This window comes from Procambarus clarkii, chromosome 20, assembly GCF_040958095.1.
Source record: "Procambarus clarkii isolate CNS0578487 chromosome 20, FALCON_Pclarkii_2.0, whole genome shotgun sequence".
Lineage (NCBI taxonomy): Eukaryota > Metazoa > Arthropoda > Malacostraca > Decapoda > Cambaridae > Procambarus > Procambarus clarkii.
Genome location: NC_091169.1, coordinates 22912047 through 22939546, shown reverse-complemented (window position 1 = coordinate 22939546; position 27500 = coordinate 22912047). Strand labels below are relative to the sequence as shown.

At 46.2% G+C, this 27500-nt stretch overlaps 2 protein-coding genes across 6 annotated transcripts in view; one reads left to right on the top strand and one right to left on the bottom strand.

Annotated features, from left to right (window-relative positions):
* The window catches only part of LOC138366757 (another transcription unit protein-like), a 28072-nt gene extending 21393 nt beyond the window's left edge, over nucleotides 1-6679 (top strand). Inside the window, exon 2 of the mRNA XM_069328035.1 lies at nucleotides 6277-6679. Within this exon, the coding sequence (XP_069184136.1) occupies nucleotides 6277-6679 (403 nt within the window). The remainder of the gene's footprint in view (nucleotides 1-6276) is intronic.
* LOC123755478 (irregular chiasm C-roughest protein) overlaps nucleotides 1-27500 on the bottom strand; it is a 584568-nt gene that overhangs the window by 292837 nt on the left and 264231 nt on the right. The window lies entirely within an intron of this gene.

The window sequence follows — 27500 nt, the reverse complement described above, 5'->3', positions numbered from 1 at the left end:
CCAAGAGTCAATGCTCGATCCTGCAGACACAACTAGGTGAGCACACACACACACGCCGTTGAGAGGCGGGACCAAAGAGCCAAAGCTCAACCCCCGCAAGCACAATTAGGTGAGAACACACACACAAACACACACACACAGCCTCAACTGGTGTGTGTGTGGAAGAGATTCAACACCACGTTCAGGATCTCTTATATGCAGACAGTATTTAACCCTAACTGCCAAGATATTTCACGTGCATGAACAAAATATCTGAAAAAACTAAGTTACAAGTTACATTTAGTGTTATTGTTCATTACTGGGCTGTATGTTGCTCCGTTTGGGTTATGCTAAGTTGCTCCGTTTGGCTTATGCTAAGTTGCTCCGTGTTGCAATATTGCTCTCTATTATGTTACCATGCAACTATTAACATTATTACAGTCGGGAATATGTACAGTTATGTACTGTACATAATATGTACCAGATTATGTACTTCCATAGGTGAGTGTGCAGGTAACCCCTGAGAATCAATTAACAGATGCATCTCCCCTGTTTGTGTCCCTCGACTGTGGGGTCCGTCACTGCCTCGCGGAAATACACCGTCAAAGTCTAATTCGAACATTTCATCAACAGCAAAATAATTGCTCGCACGTGTGTCTGACTCATCAAATTCGGGCAAATGTGGTAGACATCCGTGAATAACACAGTTCCCCTCAATGTTCCCCGTGTGAACACCTGTTCCGCGCCCTGCGTGAACCCCTGCGTGGCTACGGACGCCACGAACACACGAACTTATCGGAGAAGCCACATTACGTCCTGGTTGATACCTGGTTGACACCTGGTTGATGGGGTTCTGGGAGTTCGTCTACTCCCCAAGCCCGGCCCGAGGCCAGGCTCGACTTGTGAGAGTTTGGTCCACCAGGCTGTTGTTTGGAGCGGCCCGCAGGCCCACATATACCTGGTTGATGGGGTTCTGGGAGTTCTTCTACTCCCCAAGCCCGGCCCGAGGCCAGGCTCGACTTGTGAGAGTTTGGTCCACCAGGCTGTTGCTTGGAGCGGCCCGCAGGCCCACATATACCTGGTTGATGGGGTTCTGGGAGTTCTTCTACTCCCCAAGCCCGGCCCGAGGCCAGGCTCGACTTGTGAGAGTTTGGTCCACCAGGCTGTTGCTTGGAGCGGCCCGCAGGTCCACATACCCACCACAGCCCGGATGGTCCGGCACTCCTTGGAGGAATAAATCTAGTTTCCTCTTGAAAATGTCCACGGTTGTTCCGGCAATATTTCTTATGCTTGCTGGGAGGACGTTGAACAACCGCGGACCTCTGATGTTTATACAGTGTTCTCTGATTGTGCCTATGGCACCTCTGCTCTTCACTGGTTCTATTCTACATTTTCTTCCATGTCGTTCACTCCAGTACGTTGTTATTTTACTGTGTAGATTTGGTACTTGGCCCTCCAGTATCTTCCAGGTGTATATTATTTGATAGTTTCTCCGTCCTCGACGAGTCACGTACCACGAATTTTTTTTGAGGGGCGGATGGAGGCATCAGTGGGGTGACGCTACCGTCCCAGTCACCACTCAGCAGTAACGGTTCCAGGTAGAAGCACTATCCAACATTAGTGTTAATTCAACCTCAAATCACCGTCATTAACGTTGATTCAACGCCACCTATGGGTATTGTGCCAGGATTGTATACACTGGGTACCTGGTTCTTGGCCGGCTTGCGGGTTATGTTCCAAGGAAAACTAATGGGTAAGACTATAGACAAGAATAACCACTAAAGCTACTCTCTAAAGGAATAAAATAGTCATTATAACAACTAAAATAACCACTTACCCACTAAAACTAGTGGGTAAATCTTCCCTTCCCATGACCTATGGGAAGGGAAAGCTCGGCCTGTTAACAGGAGTCGTCTCCTCCTGTACCCGCCTCCTGTGTACAATAAAAAATCAACGTATTATCGCCTGTAATTGCCATTAACCAATGCCACGCGATGTTTTAACTATCAAGGAACGTGCCATTCTTTAATTATTTTTTGTATGTTCCTAATTATTTTTTGTTTGAAAACCACTGCAGCGATTGTGCGGCATCTCAATGTGGTCATTAGTGCCATACTGCTGGCTTAATGAGCTCGTTAGGGGAAGGTCACCCTTTGTTAAAATGGCACCCGTTGAATCATTCAGTGGCATCCTTGTTTATGTCCTGCTTCACTCACTAAGTTGTTTCAGGTCACGGTAGTTGGGACGCACGGTGGGTGGGTTACCTTGCGATGATTTTGGGGCTCAACTTTCCCACGGCCCAGTGTCCGACCAGGTGGGGACGAGGGCTGAACTATGGGACTTCAAAATGCTGAGTTTAGAAAGTTTAACTGTGAATTTAAGACATGTCGTGGGTGTCCACACCCTCACTCACTACCTCAAAGAAATAATTCACAAACGAATAACGTCTTATCTGAAAGGAATCTGCCATTTATCACAACTCATAATTTTCCAGAAATGTCAACTTAATTGGTAAGAAATACAACTTATTCTTAAGTGAGGTATAAAGTAGCAGGTCAACACGACAAAATAAAACCTGAAATAAAAAACAAATTAAAAAATGTCATGTTTTATGTTACATAAAACATAACAATGTTATAATTAATTATAATAAAACATTGATACAAACCAGTCAACACAGAGAGATAAGCACGAAGACCCCTCAGCTAAAAATTATACAGGAACAATGGTCACAAATATATGGCTGACTGACATGCATTTTAGGTCCTATATGAAGTCAGATATATGATATATGACCCGTCTAATGGAGTAATTATGATCGGGATAGCCCAAGAATCTGTTGATGGATAATTCTGAGAGTGTGCAAATTTCTGTAACTTTATAGTATGATTAATTTACATTCTAATTATCATATTATCATCATATCATTATATAAGCTGAGCCAATACCTGTCTCACCTATCTAATGGTAAACTAGGCTTATCTTTCCAATATATATCATTTTTTAAATTGCAAGTTGAGCATTGCAATATAATGCAAATAATGTATTTACATTATTGCCATAAAGCATTATTTTATTGCAATAATGAAAGTTTGGTGAATGCAGAACCTGCACAGGACCTGTTTAGTCCAGTCAATATTGTAATGAGTTGTATAAGTTGTTGCAAATACCCCTTTCCGTTCCTCATTACTTAATTGAACGTGTCAAGATTGCGAAGTGCGTTACAGGAATACTTTCATTAAAAACGGTGTGTGTGTGTGTGTGTGTGTGTGTGTGTGTGTGTGTGTGTGTGTGTGTGTGTGTGTGTGTGTGTGTGTGTGTGTGTGTGTGTGTAGACTCATGCAGGGATGATTCATACAGCGTGAATGTCTATATCAAAATAATGTGTATAATTAACATTTTGGGGCACAAAATTGACACCTTGTTATGTCAAAAATAATACAATATAAGCGCGTCTAATATAAGGGTCCACTGTGAATATATTCGCAAGCGAGTGTACTTGAATTAACTATCCAGTGAGTACACTTACATATGAGTAGGTGAGTAACATCGTGTGAGTATGAGTAACAACATCATGTGGGCTAACATATTCTTTATAACACACTCGAACACGTTAGTGCATTCACAATTCTTATCTACTTATTCGTGTTCAAATTAAGAATAATGGATCACACTGTTCGGAATTCTGCAAGTTATCATTGGGACTAAGTTCCAATATGGATTTCACAGGACTTATCCCGGACTCCTGATGGGTCTCCAAGGGATAGATGACCACTATAGCAAGTGTCGCCATCCCTACCCCACCCTATCTATCCCGGTGATAGACGACCCCTGCACCACACTGTAGGGACTGGCAGTTTGTCAGGCTTTCTCGCCTCTTCATCCATCCCACCTGACTTTCCTATCCACCCTCCCTCTCTCTCTCTCTCTCTCTCTCTCTCTCTCTCTCTCTCTCTCTCTCTCTCTCTCTCTCTACTGTTTGTCCACCGTTGTTACAGAAGAGTCCTCGCCGGCCAGGCAGCGGAGCAGACAGGACTCGAGGAAAAATAAAAGAGGTTGTTATCCCAATGATATCTGCTCCGATACCAGGATAATTGGAGACCACAAAAGAGGTCATGGATGGAGGTCAGGCAGGATGCTAGGATAGTAAGCACACAGGATGCTAGGGGGAATGGAAATAGAACTATCAGAAAGCGCCAAGCCATTACGACTATATAGCACTTGCAAGGGGTCAGGATAAGGATTTGGGATGGGACGGGGAAAAGGAATAGTACCCAACCACTTGTGGACGGTCGGGGATTGAACGCCGACCTGCATGACGCTCTACCGTCCAGCCCAAGTGGTTGGGGAAAGGATGACAAGGAGCAGTAATCGTCAGACACAATAATCGAGCAGCTTCAGGTCGTGGCCGCCTTTGTCCGACTCGCTCTGGTGCTGACTGACTCTCACTTGACGCAATGTAGCTGTTATTGCGTCTTGACACAACCTATATCAAGTTTTGCCTAACTACAGTAACTAGATAATGTCTTATTGCAGTGAAGACGGTGCTCATCTTCACTGACACAGGTTGGTTGTTTGAGCAACAGATGTTTTTTTTATTGTTTGTGAATGGCGAGGCATGGTTGTGAGGGGACATGGTTGTGAGTGGACATGGTTGCGAGGGGACAGGATAGATGACATGGTTGGAATGAAATAGAAGATTTCTATGCATAATTATGGAAAACTGGTTGATGGAGTTTGAGGGAACAAACAGGTAACTGGTTGAAGCTAGTAGAATTGTAGCTGTGTCAAGACTACAAATCAAGACTTATAATCTCTCCCAGACTTAAGACTTACATTCAGCTTCATGGCTGCTCTTCAAAATGAAATGGTCGTGTGTGCCTTTTCGCGTGAAAAGGCACAAGGCAATCCTCCTCGTTAAAGGTCGCAAAAGCTGTTACTTGCCAGGTGCCAGCGAAGGTTCAAGGCACCATTGACACCAGTGATACCAACATGGCAATATGGCAACATGACAACATGGCAACCAATCAACATTAGGAGATTTAAACTCAAATAGCAACCACAGTAAACAGTGGAACCCTTTTAACATTGATGTACTGATGTGACCCAAGAGAGTATGCTGATGAAGGTGAGAGAGAGAACAGGGAACACATGTTCCTTGTCCCAGAACAGACGACAATGTTCACTAGGGGGTAACCTATGCTTTCTCTTAACAACCCCAGAACAGCAAATCATGTATACGACTTGTAGACGTGTTGTTGCTGCTGATGTTACTGTTAAGGTTTTCCCTGTACACAAACACTTGTGTTCTGGTTAATGTGTCAGAACCTCAGCTTGTACAGTTTACCTGTCCTTAGCGTCACCAACCCCCAACCTCGACCCGTCTAAAGCTTCAGCTTTGACCACTCCACCACAACTAGCCAGCGTGTAAACCCTTCTAAGAGCAGTTTACCCCTACACAAAAGAGAACTTTTCAATAGTTTAAGCATCACTCACCCGGGCCCCGCTGGGGAATACTTCGTGTTAAAATATGTTCGCTAAATATAAGTTACTCTTGTCACACTTCTGGAAAAACTTACTTTGAAAACATTGATGTGCAGCTTGCGTGAGGTGAGAGAGTTTGTCACTCGTCCTCCTCGCATACCTGCCAGCACACAGCTACTCTGTAAACGGCGGGAGACATGCTCCAGCACATTAGACACGCGGGGCCCCCACACACACCTGCGAGAAGGTTGTGTCGTAAATCAAATAAACATCCATTATCGAGTCAACTGTTGACAACTCTTCCTGGAGGGTGGCTATTGCCCCTCCCCATCGCTCTCCCTTCTTCCATTTCCTTTCCCTTCCCTTCCTGTGCCTTTGCCTCCCTCCCTATGGGGGGCTCTGTGGTGCGCCATTAGGGAAAACGTACAAAACTCTGGACTTTTGTCAAGAATGTTAAGGTAAACTAATGAGTGATTGTTTGAAGGCTGTGTCGAGCTCTGCTCTACGGCAGCAGCATGATGTGTGTGTGTTGATGAGGCGTTGGTGCTCAAGCTGTCTCCTAGCCAGCTGCAGGCTAGGAAGTCTGGCAGTGTCTTAGCTAGCTGCAGGCTAGGAACTCTGGCAGTCCTAGCCAGCTGCAGGCTAGGAAGTCTGGCAGTGTCTTAGCTAGCTGCAGGCTAGGAAGTCTGGCAGTCCTAGCCAGCTGCAGGCTAAGAAGTCTGGCAGTCCTAGCCAGCTGCAGGCTAGGAAGTCTGGCAGTCCTAGCCAGCTGCAGGCTAAGAAGTCTGGCAGTCCTAGCCAGCTGTAGGCTAGGAAGTCTGGCAGTCCTAGCCAGCTGCAGGCTAAGAAGTCTGGCAGTCCTAGCCAGCTGCAGGCTAAGAAGTCTGGCAGTCCTAGCCAGCTGCAGGCTAGGAAGTCTGGCAGTCCTAGCCAGCTGCAGGCTAAGAAGTCTGGCAGTCCTAGCCAGCTGCAGGCTAAGAAGTCTGGCAGTCCTAGCCAGCTGCAGGCTAGGAAGTCTGGCAGTCCTAGCCAGCTGCAGGCTAGGAAGTCTGGCAGTCCTAGCCAGCTGCAGGCTAAGAAGTCTGGCAGTCCTAGCCAGCTGCAGGCTAAGAAGTCTGGCAGTCCTAGCCAGCTGCAGGCTAGGAAGTCTGGCAGTCCTAGCCAGCTGCAGGCTAGGAAGTCTGGCAGTGTCCTAGCTATTACTCTCGTCGAATAATCTCTAGAAGCTTGCGTTAACTTAGGGAACTCTGCGAGCGTACGAACTGCATGGCAATAGTCAAGGGAAATTGATCTCAACGAGCTGAATATATTTACATAACTGTTACACAGAGTACATTCCGAAGGTACAGGCATGCATGGTACTCAGGAGGGGGAGGGAGAGAGGGAGAGAGAGAGAGAGAGAGAGAGAGAGAGAGAGAGAGAGAGAGAGAGAGAGAGAGAGAGAGAGAGAGAGAGAGAGAGAGAGAGAGAGAGAGAGAGAGACATAAATCACTGAACATTGTAGCAGCTTCACAATACTGTGATAATTTAGCACTACGCAATATATTATCCATATCATCACTTCATTCTCTGGTTAAGTTGACCAATAATGCGTGTCCTCTTTAAGCAGACAATTAGATATACTAATGACGCGATTCGTATACGATATCCACTTATATAAAACACTAAACACTGTTAATAATAGTAAATGTATATAATCTATAATCTATATACGAATGTCTGTCTGTCCACAGCTGAGGCCAAAAGCTTGGGGCTAGCCTCACCAAATTTGCTAGGTCGGTTGAGACAAAATTGATGTTCGAGGCATTAATATTACATTTCACTTGGGGTGGAGGTGAGTAAGTTATCACATTGTCCCGTGAAACCGTTTTCATTAACGCCTATCCCGACCCATCCATGATGGGCACGTACCCAACAATAATTAATGTTAAAATAATTGGTGAAGCTAGCTCTAAACATCTGGTCTCCAGCCTCAGACAGACAGATACAAAATCTAATTATATACATGAAATATATTTATCCATATGAATATGCAGGTATGTAGTTGATTACATATGTATAATTGTGTAATATGCATTGAAAATGTATTGTTTTTATGTGAATTGGTAATTAAAAATCATATATCTGATTTTATAACCAATTAAACGCGATAGGTATTTGACCTTTGTTTATACAACACTGCAATTATTCTCCACCAAAAATAATAAACAATTCATTTAATATAAACATAATCAAATCATTGTCTGACGTCCCATCCCCCTACTGTGTCATCCACAGTAGGCATGGAGGCCTGGTCGACGACCGGGCCGCGGGGACACTAAGCCCCGGAAGCACCTCAAGGTAACCTCAAGGTAGGTACTGTGTCATCCACATCTCCCTACTGTGTCATCCCCATCTCCCTACTGTGTCATCCCCATCCCCCTACTGTGTCATCCCCATCCCCCGACAGTGTCATCCCCATCCCCCGACAGTGTCATCCCCATCTCCCTACTGTGTCATCCCCATCCCCCTACTGTGTCATCCCCATCCCCCTACTGTGTCATCCCCATCCCCCTACTGTGTCATCCCCATCCCCCTACTGTGTCATCCCCATCCCCCTACTGTGTCATCCCCATCCCCCTACTGTGTCATCCCCATCCCCCTACTGTGTCATCCCCATCCCCCTACTGTGTCATCCCCATCCCCCTACTGTGTCATCCCCATCCCCCTACTGTGTCATCCACATCTCTCAATGTCATCCCCATCATTTTCTAACCATCTGGGCTTCATTAACAATGTATGAAGACCAATGTAACCATTGTTTACTCCTGTAAACAATCGACATCTTGTTTGTATCTGGGACCAGGCGCTGGGACGTGTTTGTTTAAACAAACAAACTTGATTATATGGTTAAGTAAATCATGCTGGTGTACACCTTCAGTTAACATGGAACACTTTATGCTGCCACCAGGAACACTTTATGCTGCCACCAGGAACACTTTACACCACAACTAGGTAACAGTCAACCAAACTTTGTTACCTTATCAGGTAAACTCCATTAGTGTGGCCAGGTAGAGCACGGTGGGGCCTGGCATCAGGTGGACAGGTGAGGTAGTGAGCACTCCATTACCTGGCCAGGTAAACACTTCATTACTTCAGTGTGTTTACTCAAATATTCTCCCTCCATCCTGGCCTTTAATTATCACCTGTTCTGGAGAGGATTGAAACCCTTGTTTATAAGTTCATCCCCCACCCCCCCCTTCTCTCTCTCTCTCTCTCTTTTTCTCTCAAGCATGGAGATCATAGGGCCTCTGATGGCCAGAAACATTCAGACTATCCTCCAGTTTACGTATAGCAACTATTTCCCAAAAATGTAAACAAAATATTCTTTGATATTTTACTTTAAGAATGTGATTATTCTTACATTCTTGTAAAGCCACTAGCACGCATAGCGTTTCCGGCAGGTCCTTAATCTTAATTTTTCCTCCGGAATACAACCCGCCAAATCGTTTAGCAACCAGGTACTCATTCACTGCTGGGTGAACAGAGGCTATAGTTAAGGATTGGCGCCCAGGCAATCCTCCCCGGCTAGGATACGAACCCAGACCAAAGCGCTGGCGGCGCGCCGGGCGAGTGCGTTACCACTGCGCCACGGGGAATTCATACTGTTGAACCCCACTAAAAAATTAACGTTTCTAGTAGTGAATTACCTCACATGACGCAGTCTAAAATTGGTATAGTATCGTAGGAACATAAACCTGTATAAGCCTAATATGCGCTCTCTTAGGCCTAATATTGTATATATTTGTGAGATACTAGGCCTAAAAATTGTTTTTTGGTGCCCTCGGCTAAACAGAACAAAACTTACACATTTGTAACGGGAGCCACACTTCCCCCACGGGGGGGGGGGGGGGGGAGGGGGGGGGGCAGCGGCCAACACTCATTATAAAAACTTAAGAAAAAAATAAGTTGCCAGAGGCACCAGAAGGCGTTGCCGTTGCCAAGACTGGCACCTGGGTGCCAGTGTTTACAAGACTGTTTACAGGAGTGTAAACACAACTAGACACGTGTGTGGGGGCGGCTGTGAGGCAGTGCAGGTGTGTATATACCTGTCGCTACTATAGGGAGGTGTGTGTGTGTGTGTGTGTGTGTGTGTGTGTGTGTGTGTGTGTGTGTGTGTGTGTGTGTGTGTGTGTGTGTGTGTGTGTGTGTGTGTGTGTGTGTGTGCGCGCGCGCGCGCGTGTGTGTGGCAGGAGTAAACATTGTGTTTACACTTGAAGTTAACATGGCTAAAATTAGCCCAAGACAGAGATAATGAGAGGGCCAGAGAGTGCCTAATTACTCACAAATTTAGCATCTAGTTTACAGCTGGTTAATGGCCATTAATAGTTTACGAGGTGACAATGAGGCAATGATGAGAAGACAGGCATCCGATGAGCTTACAACAACAGTTTACTTGCTAATATACTCACGCATATTACTAATATAATGAAGCATATTACTAATATACTCTAATGCGATGTTTGTCATGGGTGTAGAACTGAGGGGCTTCCTATAGGCCATCATCCCTCTCTATTCTAAGCTGCAGCGCTCTCTAGTAATCTCCCGCGCTCTCTAGTAAGCTCCAGCGCTCTCTAGTAATCTCCAGCGCTCTCTAATAAGCTCCAGCGCTCTCTAGTAATCTCCAGCGCTCTCTAGTAAGCCCCCGTGCTCTCTAGTAAGCGCGCTCTCTCACCACTCGACCGCCACGAGACGGAACAACTGGGCCATTGTCCTCAATGAAAACTAATTCTGGCAAGTTGCACGGAGCGGAGAGCAGCAGACGCGCCCTAATTTCCCGACAGATTGACAATAGATATTTGGAGCGAGTTGGTCTGTTGTTGCTGGCGTCTCGCAGTTATTACCTCTCGCTCCAGCAGCCTCGGAGCTGCTCTTTGGCGCTGGCTGTTTCACTGCTTGCAGCTGGCTGGGCCAGACAGGTGGTGGTGCGAGGCAGCGACAGGTGGTGGAAGAGAGGCAGCGACAGGTGGTGGAAGAGAGGCAGCGACAGGTGGTGGAAGAGAGGCAGCGACAGGTGGTGGAAGCGAGGCAGCGACAGGTGGTGGAAGCAACGGAGAGTTCCATCTAACCCCAAAAAAATAATGGGAGGTATAAATCATATATTATATGATATCTATATATAAAAAAAAAACGAGTTATGGAAAATTATTTATTTCAAATTAATGTAACTTCCGTTTACTTCCTTCCTTTTATATAGTGGGACGCAATATTTACATAATTTTTTTATCCATAATTAAAAAAAAATAAATATCAACCAGCCAAGCTGTGATGAAATCCTGACTGGGATAAAATGATTTAGGTCAGAAAGAATGACAGAAAAAAATGCTGGCCAAATAGGCTTCAAAATATGGGAGTCAGAGGTGAAAGGCGCTGCGGGTCTGATGCATTTATTTTGACTTTTTTTTCTGACGAAGAAATATTTTGACCGCGAAGTGTTGTCAGTTTAGAGATGATTTACGCTGATGTTATTTGATGTAGCGATGATTTACCACAAGCGATTGGGGAGTGGAGGGTCGACGTGGGGGCAGGTGGTGGTTGGGGGGGGGGGGATTTGAGGAGTAAGTAACAGGAGGGGATGCTAATAAGCCACGGATTTAAAAGCAAATCTGTCTATATAAAAAGATAATATGCCTGCGTGTCTGTGTGGGCTGCCTGACCACAGTAGGCTAAAGGCTTTCCTCACCCCTACTTTCACACAGGAAACATGTGGCATATGTGAGTGTCACAGGCCATTTAGTGTCGGCCCAAGTGCCATGTTTTAAGAAATATTGACATTATAATTAACCCCTTTCCCTGCTACTGTGATTTTCATAAAGTCTTGTATAAAATCAGGGGAAATGAAAACCGTAGAGTTTATTACAACTGTATGACTAGCACTAATGCAGATGTACCTCATAACTTAATAAAAAAAAAAAAACCGTCCTGTGTGATGGGGATTTTTAGCATCACGTAGTTAGCTTTTTGACACTGTACTTTCCCTTCACATAGTCTAGGGCAGCTGCACAAATGCAGATGTACCTAATGTATTAATATAAAAAACATGTCTTACTTTTGTGTAAGGGGAGAGAGGGAAGGAGCGGGAAAGATAGGGGTGAGTGGGGAACGTAGAGGGTAGAAAGGTAGAGAGGGAGAGACGTGAAGCAAGGGGGGGGGGAGGAAGAGGAGGAGGGGGGTAAGAGTACGATATAGAACAAAGAGGTCGAAAGTTATTACAGTGTGTGCCTCCACCACACACACACACACACACACACACACACACACACACACACACACACACACACACACACACACACACACACACACACACACACACACGGGAGGACCCGTGTCCTCCCGTTGAGAGGCGGGACCAAAGAGTCAGAGCTCAACCCCCGCAAGCACAACTAGGTGAGTACAACTAGGTGAGTACACACACAACCCTCCCACACACACAACCCTCCCCTCCCCCCCCCCCCAACACACACACACCGCCCCTCCACATCACAAAGAAAAAGTTGTTGAAAACACAAAGGCATTTTCAAAACAAGAAACTTGGCTTACCATCCCAGCGGATGAGGGGGGAGGGGGAGGGCTAGTGAACCTACGTGCCTAGACAGACACGTAGCCAGTCGTCTGGTAGACAGACAGACACGTAGCCAGTCGTCTGGTAGACAGACAGACACGTAAATCAGCTGAACGTAAACAACTTTGTTTACATTCTAAGGAACAAACGAATGCGCATGCACAGACACCAGTACAGACAGACAACACACTTTGGGGCACTACACGTGCATAATCAGAGAACAGAGGCAGGTAGACAAGAGAGAGACAAGCAGACAACAGAAACAGACAGGCTTCTTATAGAGCATTTCACTTGTTGTACCTGTACAAGGCACAAACACTTCCGTCTGTCCCTCTGGATCACTGGTGTGTGTCCAGCGTCCACCTGTGTCCTCGTGTCCTCCTCTCAGTCTCAAGAGACCAGCCGTGTTCATCTTATGTATTCCCCTCAGTATCTTGTAGGTTGTGATCATATCCCCTCTGCTTCTTCTATTCTCTAGGGCTGTGAGAGTTCAATTACCCTCTCTTCCTAGCTTAACCCTCTAAGCTCCGACACCAATTTTGTTTCAAACTTTTTTTACTTTTTAAACTTTGGCTTTATCCTTCAAGGTGCGAATTCCATCCCGGTGCTGCATATTCCAGTATTGGTCTTGCATACGTTGTGAAGATTGTCTTGAAGGAGTCCTGCTTCAGAGTAGTTTAGAAGTAACTAAACTACACTGGTCTGTAGATTAGAGACTTTCTTATATCTCCATTTTTTAGTATTGGGAATTCGCATTTGCTTTTTTCCAGACATATGAGAGATTACCTGTCTTAGGTGTTTTATTTACAATTTTAGATAACGGGTGACTACTTCAGCAGCCAGGGTGAGAGTGCTTGGGTGAGGGTGAGAGCGCCAGGGTGAGAGTGCCAGGGTGAGGGTGAGAGCGCCAGGGTGAGGGTGAGAGCGCCAGGGTGAGAGTGCCAGGGTGAGGGTGAGGGTGAGGGTGAGAGCGCCAGGGTGAGGGTGAGAGCGCCAGGGTGAGAGTGCCAGGGTGAGGGTGAGGGTGAGAGCGCCAGGGTGAGGGTGAGAGCGCCAGGGTGAGAGTGCCAGGGTGAGGGTGAGAGCGCCAGGGTGAGGGTGAGAGCGCCAGGGTGAGAGTGCCAGGGTGAGGGTGAGGGTGAGAGCGCCAGGGTGAGGGTGAGAGCGCCAGGGTGAGAGTGCCAGGGTGAGGGTGAGAGCGCCAGGGTGAGAGTGAGAGCGCCAGGGTGAGAGGGAGAGCGTCAGGGTGAGAGCGCCAGGGTAAGGGTGAGAGCGCCAGGGTGAGGGTGAGAGCGCCAGGGTGAGAGTGAGAGCGCCAGGGTGAGAGGGAGAGCGTCAGGGTGAGAGCGCCAGGGTAAGGGTGAGAGCGCCAGGTTGAGAGTGAGAGCGCCAGGGTGAGAGTGAGAGCGCCAGGGTGCACGTTATGGATGGTGACAATATGTAGTGTCGACGAGTGAGAGAAACATTTGTTGTGAATGATGTGCCCATTACTGTGTGTGTGTGTGTGTGTGTGTGTGTGTGTGTGTGTACTCACCTAATTGTACTCACCTAATTGTGCTTGCGGGGGTTGAGCTCTGGCTCTTTGGTCCCGCCTCTCAACCGTCAATCAACTGGTGTACAGATTCCTGAGCCTATTGGGCTCTATCATATCTACATTTGAAACTGTGAATGGAGTCAGCCTCCACCACATCACTTCCTAATGCATTCCATTTGCTAACTACTCTGACACTGAAAAAGTTCTTTCTAACGTCTCTGTGGCTCATTTGGGTACTCAGCTTCCACCTGTGTCCCCTTGTTCGCGTCCCACCAGTGTTGAAAAGTTCGTCCTTGTTTACCCGTTCGATTCCCCTGAGGATTTTGTAGGTTGTGATCATGTCCCCCCTTACTCTTCTGTCTTCCAGTGTCGTGAGGTGCATTTCCCGCAGCCTTTCCTCATAACTCATGCCTCTTAGTTCTGGGACTAGTCTAGTAGCATACCTTTGGACTTTTTCCAGCTTCGTCTTGTGCTTGACAAGGTACGGGCTCCATGCTGGGGCCGCATACTCCAGGATTGGTCTTACATATGTGGTGTACAAGATTCTGAATGATTCCTTACACAGGTTCCTGAACGCCGTTCTGATGTTAGCCAGCCTCGCATATGCCGCAGACGTTATTCTCTTTATGTGGGCTTCAGGAGACAGGTTCGGTGTGATATCAACTCCTAGATCTTTCTCTCTGTCTGTTTCATTAAGTACTTCATCTCCTATTCTGTATCCTGTGCCTGGCCTCCTGTTTCCACTGCCTAGTTTCATTACTTTGCATTTACTCGGGTTGAACTTCAACAGCCATTTGTTGGACCATTCACTCAGTCTATCCAGGTCATCTTGTAGCCTCCTACTATCATCCTCTGTTTCAATCCTCCTCATAATTTTTGCATCGTCGGCAAACATTGAGAGGAACGAATCTATACCCTCTGGGAGATCATTTACATATACCAGAAACAGTATAGGTCCGAGGACTGACCCCTGCGGGACTCCACTTGTGACGTCTCGCCAATCTGAGACTTCACCCCTCACACAGACTCGTTGTCTCCTGTTGCTTAGGTATTCCTCTATCCACCGGAGTACCTTCCCTCTCACTCCAGCCTGCATCTCCAACTTTCGCACTAGCCTCTTGTGTGGCACTGTATCAAAGGCTTTCTGACAATCCAAAAATATGCAGTCTGCCCACCCTTCTCTTTCTTGCCTTATTTTTGTTGCCTGGTCGTAGAATTCAAGTAACCCTGTGAGGCAGGACCTGCCATCCCTGAACCCATGTTGATGCTGTGTTACAAAGTTCCTTCGCTCCAGATGCTCCACTAGTTTTTTTCGCACAATCTTCTCCATCAGCTTGCATGGTATGCAGGTTAGGGACACTGGCCTGTAGTTCAGTGCCTCCTGTCTATCCCCTTTCTTGTATATCGGGACTACGTTAGCTGCTTTCCAAATATCTGGCAGTTCCCCTGTTGCCAGTGATTTGTTATACACTATGGAGAGTGGTAGGCTCAGTTCTCTTGCTCCTTCCTTTAGAACCCAAGGGGAGATTCCATCTGGGCCTATAGCCTTCGTCACGTCCAACTCTAGTAAACACTTCCTTACTTCCCCACTGGTAATCTCAAACTCTTCCAGTGGTTCCTGGTTAGCTATTCCCTCACTTACCTCTGGAATTTCTCCTTGTTCTAAGGTGAAGACCTCCTGGAATTTCTTATTCAATTCCTCACACACTTCCTTGTCATTTGTAGTGAATCCTTCCGCCCCTATCCTTAATCTCATAACCTGTTCCTTTACTGTTGTTTTTCTCCTAATGTGGCTATGCAACAATTTAGGCTGAGTCTTTGCCTTGCTTGCGATGTCATTTTCGTATTGTCTTTCTGCCTCTCTTCTCATCCTGACATATTCATTCCTGGCATTCTGGTATCTTTCTCTGCTATCCAGTGTCCTGTTATTCCTATAGTTTCTCCATGCCCTTTTACTTTGCTGCTTAGCTAGCCTACATCTTTGATTAAACCATGGGTTTCTCATCTTCATTTCTGTGTGTGTGTGTGTGTGTGTGTGTGTGTGTGTGTGATGTGTGTGTGTGTCGCAGGATTAAGCTATCAGCTCCTGGACCCCGCCTTTCTATCCCTCGATTATGTAATGTGCTGACTCCCGACATATTTATATATATATATATATATATATATATATATATATATATATATATATATATATATATATATATATATATATATATTTCTCACACACACACACACACACACACACACACATACACACACACCAGGATACAACAGCAAGCGCTGCTTCCGGTAACTACAGAAGAGGCAGCGTTGCTCTAGGCTTTTTCTAAGACTGTTTTGCTTTATTTATTTTGTCCCTTACGGTCATTGTTATACCTGATCTATTGATCTGTATTGTGCCTTCTTCGGCACATTGGATAGGACCGTTGTCAATGGTAATGGCGTCTGGGTTTCATTTTTACAAACTGTATTTTCTGGAGTGTTTTGTTTATTTGTACTAATTTCTCACTGCTTCTCATAGTTGTTTATGAGTTCAATTGTTGCCTTGGTCATGTTAGCTAGTTGCGACTTTAATGGCTCTGGTTGGCATATTATTTGGGTGATATCGCCAGGGTATGTGATGTGTTCTCCATGTTGGGGTTGGGTTGTTGTTGTTAAAGCTTCGCTACTTGGAACAAGCAGTTCCAAGTAGCACGGGCTATGGTGAGCCCGTAGGTGGGGTTGGGGCAGGTCAGCTGTGTGTGTGTTGAATAGCGTGGGTGAGAGGCAGCTTCCTTGTGGTACTCCACTTTTCTGATCGATTATGTCACTCAAATAGCTGCCGATACTGAGACAAGTTATTGTGTTATGTATTAATCTGCAGTGATTAATCTGCAATTAATCAGGAAGCAGATCTCTGTGGAAAGTTCAGATATCTTGTATTTTAAGCCCGTGTGCCAGACTAAATAAAGCCTTTGACACATCTCCGAGCACTTTATTAACATTTTTTTTCGACATTGCATTGGCTATAAATTGAAATTGAAATTGAAATAAGTTTATTGAGGTAAAATACACACAAAGGGATGAGGCAGCTCAAGCTATTCTCACCCCGTTCAGTACATCGTGTTAATACATACATAGACACACATCACAAACAATAAACATATTACCAAACATTCTGAGAGATAAACATATACATTTCCTAATTGGCTATATGGTCGTAGATCAGGGCTATAGGTGTATGGGTCCCTGTGCGGGGTTTATAACTCCATGTTGTCTGGTCTTATACTTACCTTCCCCGTCCATGTGCTTCGCAATGATTAATAATTTGTGGAATATTTTGCCAGGTTCGTCGAGAAGAGAAATTGGTCCGTAGTTTTCAGTTTGTGTTGGGGATTTTCCTGGCATGGGAATTAATCTGTGGCATTTTTGAAGTCTGTGGGGAATAATCCAGATGCAAGAGCTGCATTTTATATACGTATGCACTGCTGGATTGTAGTCAATGGTTGGTTGGTTAAAACAATTTTATTGATCCTGCTATTGTCCGGCGGCTTGTTCTTGAAATCTCTAATTGTTTTACGGACCTCTGCAATGGTTGTGGTTCATAAGGTGGCATTCACTGCGAATGTTGTTAAGGTCTATTGCTTGCTTAGGGAGTAATATTGCTGTTGTTACCAATTAGAGCTGTAATTTCTCTTTCTTTTATTGGACAAAATTTGACATTTTCTTCAGGGTTCAGTCTGAATAAACAAATCCATAAGGGCCGTGACGAGGATTCGAACCTGCGTCCGGGAGCATCCCAGACACTGCCTTAATCGACTGAGTGTCTGGGATGCTCCCGGACGCAGGTTCGAATCCTCGTCACGGCCCTTGTGGATTTGTTCATTTGATGCATCACGTTAGTGTGATCTCTGTGTGTTCAGTCTGAATATTTTTTTCCCAGAACTTCCTGAATTCTTGTCCTTATTCTCTCTCCTCGTAGAGCTTATTTCCTGAGGCGTCTATGATGCAGGCAGCTTCCTGGGCTGAGGTTTCCTCCAGGGTTTTTATTTTTGTTCCAGAATTTTCCTGGAGGACAATTTTCCTTGGCTGGGTGGGGTGGGGGGAGGGGGGGGGGGGAGCGTTGTGTGGTGAGCTACGAGGATCATTCATACATTTTTATATAAAGCTAATCCATTTATTTAGCTTTTTTTATTTTGTTTTTGTTTTATTTATATATACACGAGTTCAGTCTTATAAAGCCACTAACACGCGTAGCGCTTCGGGCAGGTCTTTAATCCTAATTTTTCCCTCGTATACGACCCGCTAAATCGTTTAACAACCTCACGGGCTCACCATAGCCCGTGCTACTTGGATTTTTTTTTCCAGGTAGCGAATCTTAAACAACAACAACAACAACAACGTTTAACAACCAGTTACCCATTGACTGCTGGGTGAACAGAAGCTACAGTTAAGGACAGTTTTGCAAAATCTAGGAAATACTATACCTCATAATTGTCCCAAATGGGGAGTCGGTAATGGGGGGGAGGGGTGGGGGTGGGGGGGTTGTAAGCACATCCCCATGGGTGGGGTGGGGTGGGGAGGGGGGTGCTGACACAACCCCATTCCGGATATTCTCCACTGACTACATCCCAATCCGGATACCAAAGCTTTTACGATTCTTATTTTACTCAGCTTCCTGTTCATGATCCGGCCACTGTGTGTGTGTGTGTGTGTGTGTGTGTGTGTGTGTGTGTGTGTGTGTGTGTGTATGTGTATGTGCGTGTGTGTGTGTGTGTGTGTGTGTGTGTGTGTGTGTGTGTGTGTGTGTGTGTGTGCGCGCGTGTGTGTGTGTGTGTGCGCGCGCGTGTGTTTCCTCTCCATAAAAGCAATGTTTGGGTTTTCCATTCACTTCTCTAATCCGCTTTTGCTTCCCATTACTTTTTATAACTGCTGACGTCATGTCCCATTTTTAGGCTTAATGCAGCTTTTAACTCCTGTTGATAATCCTATTTTCCTTACAATTCTTTACTCCTATTCCCCCCCCCCCCCCACCTGTCCTCCCACTTAATGCACCGCAATTTTAACGCTCTCGGCCAAATTGTGATATTTTACTTAAAATAAAAAGTATTGTAGTAATGATGTTTCTTCTGATTTCCAATCCTCAGCAGCGATAGATTGGCTGGATTGGCCATGCTCGTGCACTTCTTTCATGAAAACTTCTTTCTCCAAGAAGGCACTTCTTTCACACGAGCACTTAAATTCGCTCGTTCATGAAAATCGCTTCAAATTTGATGCTTGTTAAGTTGTATATAACAGGTTGTTGTTGTTAATATGCTCAGCCAGTCGTGATATTTACTGTATCTTGACTTCGGTTAAGGCTCCCACCTGATAAAGAGACCACGTGTATCTTGCACTTTCTTAATTACTGTCTTAATTACTGTGGCCATTTTCTCTCTCTTTCTCTTATCTGGCAGCCATTATGTGGACCCGTGTGAGAATGTGGGCAGTTGACAGGTAAAGTACACACAAAAGCAGGCGAGGAGTCACAATAACGGGGCTAAAGTATGTTGACCAGACCACACACTAGAAGGTGAAGGGACGACGACGTTTCGGTCCGTCCTGGACCATTCTCAAGTCGCTTGTGATGAGGAAGTAGATGCAGGCAATAAATAGGCTAGAGAGAGCCTATTACAGCTACACACACAAGATGCAAAGTTGCTTGTGCAACTTAAGGTGCAGAAGGATGCGAACAGTGGTACTTCAGGATGTCTTCCCGCTAAAATTGGGTATCCCCGAGGAACTGTTCTCACCTGTAGTCAAGATAAGGTACGCTGCTCAGCGTACCTTATTGAATTAAGGTACAAGGTCAAGGAACCCCTACTGAGATTAGGATGGAGCCGCCATCTTGGGTGTAGCATCCGTGGCTGGCCCATGAGGCTGGCCCATGAGGCTGGCCCATGAGGGTGGCCCATGAGGCTGGCCCATGAGGCTTGCCCATGATTCTGGCCCATGAGGCTGGCCCATGAGGCTGGCCCATGAGACTTGCCCATGAGACTAGCCCAGTACGATTCAGCTGCCAACACCTAGACAGTGATAGAATCTGAGAGCTTACAGATACCCCAAACACACACCTGATGTGACCAGCATTGAGTGTCGACTCTCAGGAATTCTGGCGAGGATAGCGGCCGTGTTGGTGATAATTACCCCACACCTGGGAGCAAGATATCCAGGGTTTGTGCAGACAAATCGATGCTCCAGAATCCCACACTATAGCTGCTGATCCCATTGTAACTGCGACACTGTTAACAGCCGTATAAGGGAGAGAATTAAATCAGTGTTAAGACATGGACGTGACCACCGAGAGGGTTAACTACCGGAACAGTGCCCTGAGGTGCTTCCGGGGCTTAGCGTCCCCGCGGCCCGGTCGCCAAACTCCAGGCTCAGAAGGCACCACTTATGTCCGACACGGGGCATTTGGACACCTCTGCACATGAACAGATATTGCACAAAGGTGTGACGTGCAACCTGTGGGCATGAGTACCCAGAAGGCCAGGACAGTATCCTGAGGGCCAGGACAGTACCCAGAGGACCAGGACAGTGCCCAGAGGACCAGGACAGTGCCCAGAGGACCAGGACAGTGCCCAGAGGACCAGGACAGTGCCCAGAGGACCAGGACAGTGCCCAGAGGACCAGGACAGTGCCCAGAGGACCAGGACAGTGCCCAGAGGACCAGGACAGTGCCCAGAGGACCAGGACAGTGCCCAGAGGACCAGGACAGTGCCCAGAGGACCAGGACAGTGCCCAGAGGACCAGGACAGTGCCCAGAGGACCAGGACAGTGCCCAGAGGACCAGGACAGTGCCCAGAGGACCAGGACAGTGCCCAGAGGGCCAGAAGTCGTGGCATGACTGTAGGAACAAAGCTACATCACTACAAGGATACTGTTGAAGGTGTGAGGGAGTGTGTGTGTGTGTTCTCTCATGACCAACAGACTAACACAGTGTAACACTGGTCGGCGAACAACACACAACCACCAAATAACATATTACTAAAGCCATAACATAGTCCCAGCTCTTCATTTATATGAAACAAATTTGTTATGAAATATTTTTTAATTCAAATTTATTGGCTTTGTTAATATTAGCCAACAAATTAATGAATAAATAAAATTTGACAAAAAATGTTTCAGCAATCAATATAAAATATACAATCCTATCGCATGTATGTATGTGCAATTTCTGAAGCATTTTATTTGCGCGGCGAGCATGATGATGGGGCCCTCAGTGGTTCGATAGTTAAGTCTAATGGTCTCCCATTGTTCGGATCTTTATTCATATTTAATATGTGAACGTGTGTGTGTGTGTGTGTGTGTGTGTGTGTGTGTGTGTGTGTGTGTGTGTGTGTGTGTGTGTGTGTGTGTGCATTCACCTAGTTGTGTTTGCGGGGGTTGAGCTTTGCTCTTTCGGCCCGCCTCTCAACTGTCAATCAACTGTTTGCTAACTACATTTTTTTCCACACCACACACACGTGTGTGTGTGGTGTGTACTCCCCTAGTCGTACTAACCTGGTTGTGCTTGCCGGGGGTTGAGCTCTGGCTCTTTGGTCCCGCCTCTCAACTGTCAATCAACTGGTGTACAGATTCCTGAGCCTACTGGGCTCTATCATATCTACATTTGAAACTGTATATATGTGTGTGAATGTGCATGTGTGGGGGGGGGGAGAGTAAGGAACTATCAGGAGAAAGCACCAAGCCATTAAGATTATATAGCACTGGGAAGGGATCAGGATACGGAAAAGGGATGGGACGGGGGGGGGGGGGGGGGAAGGAATGGTGCAAGGAAGGAATAGTGCCAGAGAGACGATGTGTATGTGTATACCCATGCATGTGCGAGCGCTTGCGTGCGTGCGTGCGTGCAAGAAACATCAATTCAATGGGAAAACATTTAGCGAAAATTCTGAAAACTTGTACTCCATTTCACTTGGGAAATGCGGGAGAGGCGGGACCAAAGAGCCAAAGCTCAACCCCCCCCCCCCCCGCAACCACAATTAAGTGAGTACAATTAGGTGAGTACTTAATTATCTTGTACTTTGAGGTCACAAGCTCCATAGCAATTTGCGAGCCACAATAGTCTGGGTAAAGCATTTCATTCACTAGAGTTATCAGAGTTGTTAATAACGGCCTAACGACCATTTGTCGGTCACCCAGTCTAAGGATCTGTGAAGGACCTAACTGGTGCCCCTGAGACTAAGTGTTCCCTTCAGGCAATTGGAGGTCATCCGCTCCTTCATCCGTGTCATGAATTGTTATTCACAGCAGCTTAGGTAATTCATTCATTTGTATCATTGGAGTACAGTAATGATGTGGGTGGCCACAGTAATGGGTGGCCAGAGTAAGGGGGTGGCCACAGTAAGGGGGTGGCCACAGTAATGGGTAACCACAGTAAGAGGTGGCCACAGTAAGGGATGGCCACAGTAAGCGGGTGGCCACAGTAAGGGGTGGCCACAGTAAGGGGGTGGCCACAGCAAGGGGGTGGCCACAGTAATGGGTGGCCACAGTAATGGGTAACCACAGCAAGGGGTGGCCACAGTAAGGGGGTGGCCACAGTAAGGGGTAACCACAGTAAGGGGGTGGCCACAGTAATGGGTGGCCACAGTAAGGGGGTGGCCACAGTAAGCGGGTGGCCACAGTAAGGGGGTGGCCACAGTAAGGGGGTGGCCACAGCAAGGGGGTGGCCACAGTAATGGGTGGCCACAGTAATGGGTAACCACAGCAAGGGGTGGCCACAGTAAGGGGGTGGCCACATTAATGGGTGGCCACAGTAATGGGTAACCACAGCAAGGGGTGGCCACAGTAAGGGGGTGGCCACAGTAAGGGGGTGGCCACAGTAAGGGGTAACCACAGTAAGGGGGTGGCCACAGTAAGGGGGTGGCCACAGTAAGGGGTAACCACAGTAAGGGGGGTGGCCACAGTAAGGGGGTGGCCACAGTAAGGGGGTGGCCACAGTAAGGGGGTGGCCCCAAGATTCAGGAACCTCAAATCATTGGGAACAGTTATCTGTGTTGACCCAAGCCAAACAAAACAATATTCCAGGCCTGGCGTAAATCACAGTTCAATACAGAGTGTTCCACACACCTGTTTAAGACAAACAATGCCACCAAATTGTGTGTATCTCTTCCCTTGTTTATCCCCCCCCCTTGCTCCTGTCTCGCTGTCTGCTCTACTCGCTGTATATTATATATATATCTGTATCTTTATATCATATCAGTATCTATAGATCAAAATGTCCGTCTGTCTTAGGATGGAGGTCAGCAGCTTTAGTCTTGCCTCATTAAGATGTGTAGGATTTAAGGTGATTTAATTAAGGATGTGTCGTAAGGGGTGAGGGTCAAATTGTTCACATTTTTTTGAGCAAATTTTCTCACAGATTATAACATAATCTGCACTAAGAAAATTCCCCCAAAATATGTCTTATACTTACCATATATTTCTGGGTTCAAAAATATTTTCAAGACCTTGAAAACTTTCCAATGTACATATGACGTTTATGAAAATACAATTGGAAAATTTTGTGGTGTTTATGAATATACATAATACAGCTGGTTTACGATACACGCCTTTGTTTACCCGAATTTACCACCACGAGAACATTGTGGAGAAGTATTCTGCCTCCCAAAATTTTCTGGTCAGTAAGTCTCAATCTCAAGCCTTCTTAAGGCTTTCAGGCTGTATGAATGGCGAGGGTGAATGCAGTGACAGGTATAAGAAAAGTGTCATAAGTGCATATAAGTGTCATAAGTGCATATGAAAAGTGTCATAAGTGCACATGCAAGTGGTGCAATACCTAAGCGCTTCGTCTTGGCAGCTCTTGCAACATGATTGACAAAATATTGTGAATAACGATTACAACAATACAGAATTCGACGAAATCATTTAGTATGAAGCCGAGTCCCTATTTCACCGGGGATAATAGGCCCCACAAGGCATTGTAGTGTATTATAAAGTTACATTTACTCAGTCCTACAAGAAGGATTAAAAGGCGAAATGGGATTTCAGTGACAGGAATTGTCCACCGTGCAGTGAAAAAGGAAGCATTTTATTGTAAATCATTTATTGTAATAACCCACAAACAGATTCCCCTTATTGTGATAAATAACAGTTCTGCCTCCTCCGACAAGTATACTAAAAGTATACTAATGAATTGTGTAGGGTTAATCATCATGGCGACATCTTTACGAATATACACCGTGACCCTAGGGGACACCCATACACTAATTATACATAATTATAATATATATATATATATATATATATATATATATATATATATATATATATATATATATATATATATATATATATATATACAAAGCACACAATAAAAAACTGGAGGGTAAGCGGTATATTACTGTCCGTCTGTCTTGGACTCCTATATTGGATTCCGCCTTTCCAACCGTCAGTTGTCTAATGTATTCACTCCCAATTTATTTTCTGTCAAATCTACTACATCTCTCTCTCTCCTGAGAGGGAGAGATACAGAGCGACTGTTGAAGAGACAGATGGGGCCGAGAGAATGAGAGAGAGAGAGAGACAGAGAGAGAGAGAGAGAGAGAGAGAGAGAGAGAGAGAGAGAGAGAGAGAGAGAGAGAGAGAGAGAGAGAGAGAGAGAGAGAGAGAGACAGAGAGAGAGAGAGAGAGAGAGAGAGAGAGAGAGAGAGAGAGAGAGAGAGAGAGAGAGAGAGAGAGAGAGAATGATAAACATACTACGCAATGGCGACTCCATAATTAGGATGCTGACCACTTCCCCGGTCATCACCATCTTTCTTCCTCCTTTTTCTATCTCCAATTCCCTCGTTTCTTGACTCATTCTCCCCTGGGCCCCCTTCCCATGCGGCCATCTGCCCCAACAGTGAGGCCGATAATGACGTGGCTGGCAGGAGGAGCAGACCAACAACAGGGCCCCTCACAATGACTGCGGCCAAGGAAGGCTTTAGCTTGACTGATGAGCAAGTAGCATGATGCTGGCTTCCGCCTAATGAATAGCGCATCAGACAGCCCACACACACGCGCGCATACACCCCCCCACACGCATGCGCACGTTTCGCACATAACCCCACACGGTCTGGAGCCTACCACGAGCATGGCCTGGGGATGGGTTGCATGTGTCTTGTTAATGGTGTGCCAGCACACCAAAGCTTATATGGTGTGACATCGTTGTTCTGAGATGTGCTGTGAGAGGAGAGGGAATTTTCAGGGTAAAGCGCCAAGCCATTACGACTATATAGCACTTGGAAGGGATTAGGATAAGGATTTGGGATGGGACGGGAGGAAAAGACTGGTGCCCAACCACCTGGACGGTCGGGGATTGAACGCCGACCTGCATGAAGCGAGACCGTTGCTCTACCGTCCAGCCCAAGTGGTTGGGTAGAGAGGTTGACGCCGAGTGGCTCCTAATTGTCTATATTTAGGCAGTTGAAGTCTATCATTGTTGAACATCATTTTTGTCTTGCAGGTGCATAGTTCTCTGAGGCATTATTGTGTGTTCTCTCACCTGTGAGAGATGTGCACCAGTCCTGTCATGCCCCGGGGCTGTTAACACATGCAACTGGTGTTTACACATGTGTGTCGGGGCTACACCAACACCCATACACCTGGAGAGAGTTCTCAGAGGTGTTCTACTCCCTAAGCCCGGCGCCCTGGGGTCAGGCTTGACAAGTAATAACTTGGTCTAACAGGCTGTTGCTTGGAGCGGCCAGCAAGGCACTTGTCCATTACATCCCGGTTGGTCCGGCACATCCTGCAGGAACTTATCTAATTGTTTCTTGAATACGTCCACTTTTGTTCCGGTAATATTTCTTATATATGGTGGGAGGAGGCTGAATACCCGAGGACCTCTGATGTTCACAGTGTTCTCTGATAATGCTTACAGAGAACACTGAACATAATATTGTAGTGTTCTCTCCAAAATATTATTTAAGTGTGCAAATTATGGGCCTTCCATGTATATATTATTTGATACCTCTCTCGTCTCCTTTCCAGAGAGTTCATTTTGGCAGTTCTGAGACGGTGCGAATAATTTAGATGTTTACCGTGTCTATGCGGGCGTTATATGCTCTGTATTCCCTCTCAGAAATCTCTCCTGCTCAGGAGGAGGAAGTGAGTACTGAGCAGTAATCAAGGCGGAACAACAAGAGAGATTTGAATAGAACACCTTCAAGATGCCTTCAAACATGCACACGACATAATGTACAACATCCCTGTAACCCGTCACTGAACATTAGCACAACGTAAGAGTAAGAGAAATATGTTGTTGTGGCGTGTGGGAGAACGTATACCCAGGGGTATGAGAGATGGTATATATAAAAGGCTGCCAATTTTCCATTGTTGAAAAATCCCATTCGCTCGTCAAAGTTATAGGCTAGTTAGCGTGGCCTTTGTGAAGTAATGGCAGCGAGGGCCGGTGGGAGAGAGAGCGTACCGTGGGATGGGGTTTGTGGTGGGAGGGAGGAGTGTTGTATCGTGGGGGCTGGCATGACTTGTACCCTGGGAGTGGCATGACTCGTGGACCGTTGGGGGTGAAGTGGAATGCATCGTACCAATGTTCAGTCTTAATGGCGGTGGCAATATTTGCTGATACAAGATCATTACAAATCCATCAGACCTACAGGTAGGCGAGGGTAGGCCTGTAGGCCGATATAGATTCTCTCACAATGGGTACTAAATTACCTAAGGGAGGGGGGGATAAAGGTGGGGGGCAAAGAGCCACTCTCTACACCAATAAAGTTTCAGGCACTTGTCAAGTCAGAGTTCCGTAGGCTTAGGAACCTTTGAAACTTCATAATTCAAAAATTATTCATTTTTTATGAATATTTCATGAAAAAGTCGATACATTAGGCTCTTACATTTTCATCTTTTCTTTGGTTAAATGCTAACATCTGTCAATATACCGGACAGACATTAATGCAACCCTGTCACGCCTCACAATTTACTGTCATCTTGTATCGTCCTCTCTCTCTCTCTCTCTCTCTCTCTCTCTCTCTCTCTCTCTCTCTCTCTCTCTCTCTCTCTCTCTCTCCATACATCCCAATTTCTCTACCTCCTCCATCCTTCAGTCCGCCTTCCCTTCACCTCTCTTCCTCTTCGTTTTCCTCATCTTTTCATCAATTAACCTGTCCATCCACCCTCCCGTCCCTTCTATATTTCCCTCCCCTCCCACTTCCCGTCTCTCTGTCTCCTTTCCCCCTGTCCCCTCCCATTTCCCAGGTGCAGTTATGCACCGTTTAAATCATCACACCAGAAGATTCTGTTATCCACGTGATTGGTCGACTCGTTCATCCAAGCTGAATGTTAACTTTGTTCCTGACTATTAAGAGAGAGACACAGACGGCGTAAAAGAGTGCACCAGAGAAAACGTGAAGCGAGAATCTGGCAAAAACTAAAGTTGTGACGAAAGAGGAGGGAGAAGAGACAGAGAGGGAGCAGCGGGTACAACCGGAGAGTGGGAGGGGAGAGGGAGAAGATAGAATAACCTTCAACAATCAACAATATATAACAATCAGCCTCGCCTCTCCCACCAGCAACTGACGCTGGGATCACGAGACACGCAGAGTAAAACTGGGAGACGCTGCGGACAAGCACTTCTTGAAACACCACATTACACAAGACTGGATGAGGACCAACCAGCAGCACTAGACCAGATGAACAAATCCACCAGGGCAGTGATGAAGGTTCGATTTGTTCATTAGATGTGCCTCACGCTAATTTTTATTTCAGTGTGTAACTAGATCACATGTTTGCCCAGAATGTGGCAGATATCGAAAATACAGATGATGTGATGTTCCTTGGTGCTATAGCTACCCCCACACATGACCTCGCCACAGTCTGTAACGCAGCTGGAGGAGTCGGTTAGGCCACGGAACACATTGAGGAGTGAGTGGAGTGTAT